This window comes from Pan paniscus, chromosome 5 (assembly GCF_029289425.2).
Source record: "Pan paniscus chromosome 5, NHGRI_mPanPan1-v2.0_pri, whole genome shotgun sequence".
Classification (NCBI taxonomy): domain Eukaryota; kingdom Metazoa; phylum Chordata; class Mammalia; order Primates; family Hominidae; genus Pan; species Pan paniscus.
Window position 1 is genome coordinate 75,744,698 of NC_073254.2, and position 9,153 is coordinate 75,753,850.

The 9,153-nt window shown below is 40.4% G+C and overlaps 1 protein-coding gene across 1 annotated transcript; it reads right to left on the reverse strand.

Moving 5' to 3' along the window:
• Positions 1–6,786: 6,786 nt before the first annotated feature.
• On the reverse strand, positions 6,787–8,875 carry LOC103786681 (histone-binding protein RBBP4-like). Its single transcript, XM_055113700.2, is given in 2 exon segments — positions 6,787–7,308; positions 7,310–8,875. Coding segments are annotated over 2 exon segments (1,284 nt in total). The 5' UTR covers positions 8,147–8,875; the 3' UTR covers positions 6,787–6,861.
• Between the last annotated feature and the right edge of the window lie 278 nt (positions 8,876–9,153).

The window sequence follows — 9,153 nt, forward strand, 5'->3', positions numbered from 1 at the left end:
CTGAAATAAAAAGGAATGAAGTACTGATACATGCTACAACATAGATGAACCTTGAAAACATTACACTATGTCAAAGGAGGCAGTCAGAGAAGACCACATATTATGTAATTGCATTTATGTGAAATGGTCAGAATAGGCAAAGCTATAGAGAAAAGCAGGTACCCAGTTGCTGGAAACTGGGGTGAGGAGAAACAGGAAATGGCTGCAACTGGGTATAGGGTTTTGGGGGAGGTGAAGAAAGTTTTCTAAACTTAGATAGTAGTGATGGTTGCAGAACTCTGTGAATCTACTGAAAATTATTCCATTGTACATTTTAAATGGTTGAATTGTATGTATGGGAATTATATCTCCATAAAGCCATTTTAATAAAAATATTGTGCGTTGTAGGCAGAATAAATTGCCTTCACCCATAGTATTTTTCTTTTTGTCACTGTTCAGTATTTACTTTTCCAATATGATTTCATAGGCTTGGGAAAGGCCTTTGTGTGCCAAAAATGTCTCCTGCCCTTACCCTGCTCCTGCCTCACTAGTTTATAAAATTATACCTTATTAATTTCACTCCTTCTGCTGAAGGCTTTGCTTCTAACAAGTATTCAAAATAGCTCAAGGAAAGATTTCTCACTGAGCTTTATCAACCATGTGCTATTTAGTATGAATGAGTTTGCCAGATCTTTTGCTGACATCGGGATTTGGTTGAAGGCAAACAGAATGAGGATAAACTGCCAAGGGATGAAGGAAGAGGGCATTCTAATGAAAAGAGGGTACACATACATTTTCATCCCTTAATGTTTTAACAGCAATGATCCTACTGCCTACCTGTCTTTGCTAATACCCTGATATGTCTCCTCTGTTTCTCTGTTTTCTCATCTACTGATTCATACCATCTCTGTATCCTACAGGACCTGATTCAAAGGTCACTTATGCCAAAGCCATGATTGTATAAATTTACTACTTATGTTTCTATTTCCTATGCTTTTGGTCCATATCTTTATTTATTTTAATTTGAGATTACATTGAAACTTTTTCAAGCTGCTTCATATATATGAGTTTTGCTCTTTAAATAAAATATTAGTTCAGTAACAACATGACTATGTCATAGATTGTGGATAGGTTTTGTTTAGAGGATCAATTCCAGTTGATGGTCAGGAGCTGTCTGAAAAGGACTCCAAACCTTTCTACCCTCAGCAAGGAGGCATACTGTGATTGACTAGCTATACCTGCAATTAACATGGGAGGGAGTAGAGAATATGCATGCCACTCCTCATTGTTGTAACTCCCTAGACAGCCCTTTGTTATTTGATACTTCCCTCTGCCTTACAATGAGACATGAGTTTTACCTACACAGTAGAAAAACTTTCTTCGTTTTTGCACACCAGCATGGGCTGTCTTGTTAGATCATTTGCTAATAATCCTAACACTCTGTACTCTATAACACTATGTGACGCTACAATATTTCATCTATTATTTTGTAACACTACCTATGTTAGACTTAGATCATCTAACCTCCATGAATAAGAAAAATATTTTTTAATATATATACATGACATATTGCACAGCACACACTGTTGTCTGGCTAACCAGCATCCATCCCCTCAACCCTCCTTCTGAAAACAATTACAATGTTGCTTCCTTATCCACCCTTTCCCATGGGTCCAGATGATTCAGGGGAGGTTGGGGCTACTACAAGGCAAAGCCTCGAAGCCAAACTTGACAGTTCTGTTCCTCTGCCTGGGGTTGGTTTAAGCCAGTAATATGATGCAACTCTGATGGGAAAGGAGATTGCTGCTGGATTGGGGGCATCTGGGAGAGTCTCCCTCTCCCTCTTTTCAAGACTCACAGAAATAGATGTTCTCTTCTTTCTTTGGACATTGTTGTGTGTGGATACTAGGCCTGGAACTGCTATACCCTTCATGCTATGAGGCTAAGAACAAGGTCTGTCCGCAGAGGAGGGTGAAACAGAGAAAATGACAAAGAGGCAGAGCCAGAGTCATGACAGCCTGTACCTGGGGTATGCCAACTTGCCCCATCACTGGGCTTCGTAAGAGAGGTAATAATCCTGGTAATAATTCTGGTACTTTTTAAACCTACTTGATTCCAGTTTACTGATACTTCACCTTAGTGATATGTGTGGTAATTCCAAACTATAGTTACACCTATATATTTGATAGCACAGACATAAACATTTATCAATAACTGCAATAACCCAATCTGGTTCAACTTTGTGTAATAAAGTGGCAAGTTATTTCTCGGTTGCCATGGACCCCAAGGTGGCAAGTTATGTAACCCGAGCATACCCAGATGAACCAAGCATGCAACCATGGGCAGAACCTAAGTGCTCAGACCAAGGAATGGTGACTGAATGAAGAAGCAAACACCACATGGCATGATCCAGGTCCAATCAGACCAAGCCCTGTGATCACCTCATGGCATAGTCCAATCAATGCACACCTCCTGGCACCACCCCATCACAAGATCCAATCAGATCACACTTCATTACCCTCTGACTATAAAATTTGCCCAACCTCCATCTTGGAAAGACAGATTTGAGCCTGACTCATGTCTCCTTGCTCAGCTGCCTGGTAGTAAACCTTTCTCGCTACAAAACCCAGTGCTTTTGTGTTTGGCTTTCCATTGCACACAGGCAAATGGACACAGTTCAGTTTAGTAACATGTCTCTCTGTGTGCGTGTGTGTGTTTGTGTGTGTATGTGTGTGTAATTTCAGGTGCTCTTTATAACAATTTTATAAAGCAGCTATTTTACAGGAATTATCATCTTGAATTAAAATATAAAGAAACTGAGCCTCAGACATGCCAGAAATCACACAATTTGTTAGTGCCATTCTTCATTCATTCATTCATTCCTCTAGGCCCTCCAGCTTGGATCTAGGGTGGCATTATTGAGCACTACAATTATTTGTTTCATCCAAGAAAAACCAAATGCATTATTTGTTCCAGGCATTCATCTAAGGACTGGTGACACACCTGAAGGTGACACACCTGCTGTCATGGAGCTTTTAGTTTGTAGGAAAATATATGTGATAACTATTGGGAGAAAATGTTACACAATTCAGGCCAGCTGTGGTGGCTTACACCTATAATCCCAGTAACTCTGGGAGGCCGAGGTGGGCGGATCACGTGAGGTCAGGAGATCAAGGCAAGCCTGGCCAACATGGTGAAATCCCCTCTCTACCAAAAGATACAAAAATTAACCGGGTGTGGTTCTGGGTGCCTGTAGTCCCAGCTACTTGGGAGGCTGAGGTGGAAGAATTGCTTGAACCTGGGAGATGGAGGTTGCAGTGAGCCGAGATCATGTCACTGCACTACAGCCTGGGTGTCAGAGTGAGACTCTGTGTCCAGAGTTAAAAAAAAAAAAAAAAGAAAAAAAGAAAATGTTACACAATTCGAATGGTAATATGTCCTATGAAGGAAAAGGTCTTAGATTGTTTAAGAGAACCTTAAAGTATGTTAAAGAATAACCTCATCTGGACCAGGATGTTAGAGTTGCCCTCCCTATGGAGCTGAAGATAGGAAGAAGTTAGTTGTGGGAGGAGGAGGAGTTGGTTGGAAAGCATTTCAGGGAAGAAGAAATAGTATGTTAATATGAGTAAGGCTCTAAGGCAGGAAGGAGCTTGGTTCTCTCCCGGAACCAAGAGAAAGCCAATCTGCCAAAACATTATGTACCCAGGGATGTGGACATACCAAAGACAAAGTGGAATGGGCCAAGAGTATTAAGAACCTGAAGCCACTGAAGAGTTTTAATTAAGGAAGTGATGGGATTGGATTTACACTTTAAAAGATTTGGAGAGAGGCTAAAGAGGAAGGGAATATATGAGATTATTGAAGAATAGGCAAGAAATGATGGTGACTTAGACAAATTAATTAATTCATACTAAATGCTTCTGCCACACAAATCCTCCCTGCTGTCCAAAGTCCTGTGTAGCTCCTATCCTGGCAATAGCATAATCCATAAACCTTTATGGCATTGGGATTCAACTGTCTTTCAATCCAAGAGAATGAATAAGAGTCACAGAGAAGCATTCCCCTGGAGCCTGTCACAAAAGCATATGCCTTAATTTACAGGTCACACTGTGTTCTTATAAAATTATTTTTCATGAGTTTGCAATACCGGTCCTCTCATGCACAGGACTCCTGTCAGAGACCCCTCAGACCTAGGTGTAAGGAGAGAACTTGCTGAATAACACAAGGATTTGTCGTTGGAATAGTTCCATCCAAGATAAACTGATTGCTAAGTGCATGCTAACTGGATGGATTAAGCTGCTATAAAAAACAAGATTATTAAATATAAGCCAGTTAAATGTTGAGGAACAGCTATCACAAATGACAGCCTTAGTTTTGAATAACAGACTCTCAGCCCTTCTTTTTGTTTACAATTATATGGCAGATTCAGTTTTATATTAAGCATATTGCTAGTTTGTGACAGAACAGTCAACATCAGGGGACAGGGTGAGGATGGGGGCTGGGTGGCTTCTCTAGAGCCCACGCAGGAGGAGTGTGGCAGAGGGAACCCACCTGCACTGCCTGTTACTGGTGGAGGGTGTCCAGGTTCTTGGCTTTTTGAACAAAGAATTGGACAAAACACACAAACAAAGCAAGGAAAGAATGAAGCAACAAAAGAACAAAGCAGGGATTTATTGAAAATGAAAGTGCACTCCACAGGGTGGGAGCAGACCCCAGCAGTGGCTCAAGGGCCTAGATACAGAATCTTCTCAAGTCCGAATACCCCCTAGAGGTTTCCTACTGGCTACTTGGTGTTCACCCCATGTAAATGAAGTGGTGGTAATCAGTCCGATTGGTTGTGGAAAGCAGAGGCTGAAGTAAAGTTACAAAGTTACACTCCTATGCAAACGTCTGATTGGTTGCAAAAAGCAACTTTCAATTTCCCATCTGCCCTGCAGAAAAGGTGGGGGTTTACAAAAGGTGCTGCCTCTGGTCTTTTTGTTACTTAGGCTTGGAAAGTTAGGGTTTTCCTTTCAGTTTAGTTCTAGGAAGTCAGTGTGAAATGGCCTTAGCTTCCCTGCCTCCAGACCCTGTTCTCTTACCTCATGCCCATGTGGGCTGTAGCAAAGGCCTCCAGGTGCTTTCACTTGAGAATGCAGTGGACCCATGGCCATAGAGGCAGTGGCTGCAGGAGCCAGGGCTTGGGGGTGCCTGAGGGTCACATAGCTGTCACCCCCATGGTGTGTCCGGTACAGCCATTTCATAGCCAGTGAGAGGAAGGGTGTTTGCCTGCACCCCCTTCACCAGACCATCCTGATTCTTTCATTTTTATCTTTTAATTATTCTCTCTGCATTGTACGTAAAATTCTAAAGGTTTTTTTCCAATTAGATTTTATGCAGCGTTGATTCTGAACCTCAGTGCTTCTAAAGATCTTCAGTTAAAATTCAGTGACTATGGTTTTGTCTTTAAAATCCTTGTCTCATCCAGCTCTTCCTCCCTCTCAGCAAGACAGCCTTTCAGCTGAGACTGTTATGAGTTCATCTTTGGTCGTCTCTCTTTTTGCAGAGTCATTTAAATTTTTAATAATTGAGGACATAAAGAAGATGCATATTTCTGTTTTCTGTGGAATGCTTATCTTTTGTACCTAATATTTGGTATAAAATTTTTTTATTTGCTTCCTTCCCACTGCCCCCACCCCACCTTGTCTTTAAAAAGGAGAGCCAACATATACTACAAACGGTCAATAATAATGAAATGTGTTTAACAGTGATATATCAAGTTCAGATTAAGAAAGAGATGTACTTACTGCAAGTCTCAGAGAATGTAGAGAAGCAAGGGTTTGTCTTTCTTTCACTGACTGTCCATCTTCGCATATCCTGGCATTGAATCAACACCTTTAGGTTCTCCAGAGGTCAATGGTTCAAAGTGTACAGATCCCAATGCTAGAGGAAGGATCACATATTATATCAGTATTATAAGTCCATGACTCTGGTGTAAACCTGATGTCATACTGTGTATTTTGTAGAGTGATATACTTGAACATATGACACCTAATTCCTAAGTTTTAATGAAATCACTTAGCACTTTCAATGACTTACTATTATCTTTTTTTTAAATCAAGGATTAATTTAATTTTTAAAACAAATACAAGTTATTGATTTACTCTTCTCAACTTGACAGTCTACCTGTAGTATAACAGTCAGGTAAAAACATACATCTTTACAACTTGGCACCCCCAAGTAAAAACAAACAAACAAACAAACAGCCACACCATTTCACAGAAAGGAAAGAAACAACATGAAAATAGCTCAAGAAATACAGTAACGAGCAAAAATATATGGGGAAAGAGGAACGTGTAGTTTTGACTTAACTGAAGAAACCAAGAGGAAACTGGTCTACGTATGAAAATGTGCATCCTGAAAGTCAGGTGTCAAGATTTTCGAGTAGGCATCTATATGACTTGAATCTCCCCTATTTCCTGAATAAAAGTGACATCTTTCAGTATTTATACTTCATGGCTCAGACACCTACCTCATTTGGTTCTATTCCTTACTCACTCTAGCCTTTACTTAAATGAGTCTGAAAAACTTGGGGATATAGCATAAGAAGAAAAATAATTACACATAATATTCCCCTTTCTGTAGCTGCTTTAGACCTGGGTTGTTACTAGAAAATTCCTGAAGAAAATTTCAATGTAAGTCTGTGGCTTTGCTGAATCAAGCCCCCCCCCCAACAATTAATATTTAAAAAACACCCACTGTTTGGGCTAATAGCATTATTGGTGGTACCTATTATATAGAGGGATAGCTGAACAAAGTCTGTGTCTTGAAACCAGTGTTGAATCACTCTCAGGGTTGAGAAGAAAAAAGGGGAGTCTAAAATCACAAGAAGTAAAGACATATCTAGGACTCTTGTCCTTCTGGATCCACGCTTCCTTCAGGGTCTTCATCGTTGTAAATGTTCTCTGCCATTTGCCACACTTGCATGATATTGTCTTCTGGTACAGAACAAATCACCCAAGGTTCATTGGGATTCCAGGAGAAATCAGGTATCTTGGCAGTGTGACCACCATGAATAAACAACAACTCTGGTGGCCCATCTTCTTTATCTTCTGGGGATTGTTTCTCTCCAATTTTACTTAAATCCCAGACATTCAGTCTGTGATTGGTACCACTGGAAGCCAAAATAGTCTCATTGTGAGGTAACCACTGAACCTGGAATATTTTATCCTTATGTAATTCAAAGGAATGCAACTTATGTTTCAGATTTCTCAGATCCCGCAAGGCAACAGTCTTGTCAGCAGATCCTGTGGCAAGAATGAACTCACTATAAGGATTGAAAGAGAGGCAGCAGTGTGAGCGTCACTTCAGCAGTGTGAGTGTCAACTGAACGGCTTGGTTTGGAAGCACTGTTTGAACAAGTATCCCAAATCATAAGTTTCTGATCATCAGCAACTGACCCAAACAGAGACTCATGGAGCAGATGCCAGGAAACATCTACTACTGCTGTATGCCCTGTAAAGATGGTCTTCACATCCACCACTTTTCTCTCCTTTGGAACAGCACTGATGTCCCACAGGCAGCTGGTGTGGTCATCTGAAGCACTAAGTAAGTGCCCACAGAGATTTGGGTTCCAAGAAAGCCCATAGCCTTCCTTCTGATGTCCACGGAGACACAAGTCTGGATCGCACTCTCCAGAAGGATCTGGTTTAGAAAGGTGTTTTGTATAGTCAAAGACAAGAACATCACTGGAAGGAGTCTTAGTTGAGATGATACAAGGGTTCTGGGGCATATAATGGACCTTGTTTACTTCTCCTTCATGGTTGATCTTGATTTCTATTTCAATTTTTCCTCTAACTGAATAAAAACCTCCAAATTCTCCTTTCTCAGTGTTGTAGTGTGACGCATCAAACTGAGCGTCATCATTAGGGAGTTGCACACTGGCTATAATGAGATGGTTTTGTTCATCCAATGTGTATGTCCCCAGGACAAGTTGATGAATGCTGAAATCTTTCCCTTCTGGTCTGGTTATATCTGGAAGCCACTGGGCAGTTAGGCTGGGCCACTCCAGAGCATGGGTCAACACTAAATCATAAAGAAAAGGGGTGTTCTTTTTCCATTTTTTGTACTCCTTGTTGATCCCTCGTTCTTCCACTGCGTCGTCAAAGGCTGCTTCCTTGTCGGCCATGGCAGGCAGGCAAGCTGGGGGAATCCTGGGGTTGAGTGTTGCGGGTGAGGGTGGAGGCACTATTATCTTTCAATTTAGTTATATAAAGGTTTTTTGTTTTCTTTTGGATGTTTTTGGTTTACCATTGGTTTCTTTCTTTTTCCTCTACTATCTTTAAGTAACTGTTCTGATGTGGGTATTGTTTACTGTATTTCAAGTACAGTTAGTTGAAGTAACTGTTCTGATGTGGGTATTGCAAGGTAACATTTACTAACTATTGAGGAGATTGTAAAATATTTTTTTCATTCTTAAAAATCAGTAATTTTACCATGATGTGCTTAAGTGTGTGTCAAACATTCCTGGATTTAGTGACCCCTTTTAATAAGAGAACTGAAGATTTTCTTTAGCTCAGGGAAACTTTATCTATTATCTGCAACATTATCACATTTTATTCTATCCCCTGACCCCTACCACCCCCAGCCACCTACCCTTTGTGATCTGCCCTTGAAGCCCCTTATCTCTTCTCTTATTTGCCCTTTTGGGACCTGAGTTAGTGACCTAAGAGATTTAAAAAATCAGTGTTAAATTCATTTACTGAATTAATTTTTTTTTAGCAAATTCTTCCAATCCTGAGATTTACTGCATTTTTAATTTGAAAATCATGTCTATTTTTAGAAAATCTTTTGTCATACTGAATCTTAATCCGCATTCAATTTTTGTTCAGTAGTCATTTTTTTCCTCTGGTAGCTCTGTCTCACAAGGTGGTGTATTTGTTCATTCTCTCTCTGACTGCTGGGACGTATTACGAGGAGAGTGTAGGTGGAGGAGAGGAAGGTGACAGCTGCTCCATTAGGGGGATGTTGTTAGTAGCTGGATTGGAGTCAAGAGGAGAGGGAAAAAGGGGTTCCCATCTTTCCAGAATTTCATATAATCTTAGCATAGGATATTTTTCTTTCTTACTAGAAACAGAAGTCTCATAGATTTTATGTTAGGAATCATGGACCACTCAAATCAGGAAAATCATCTAT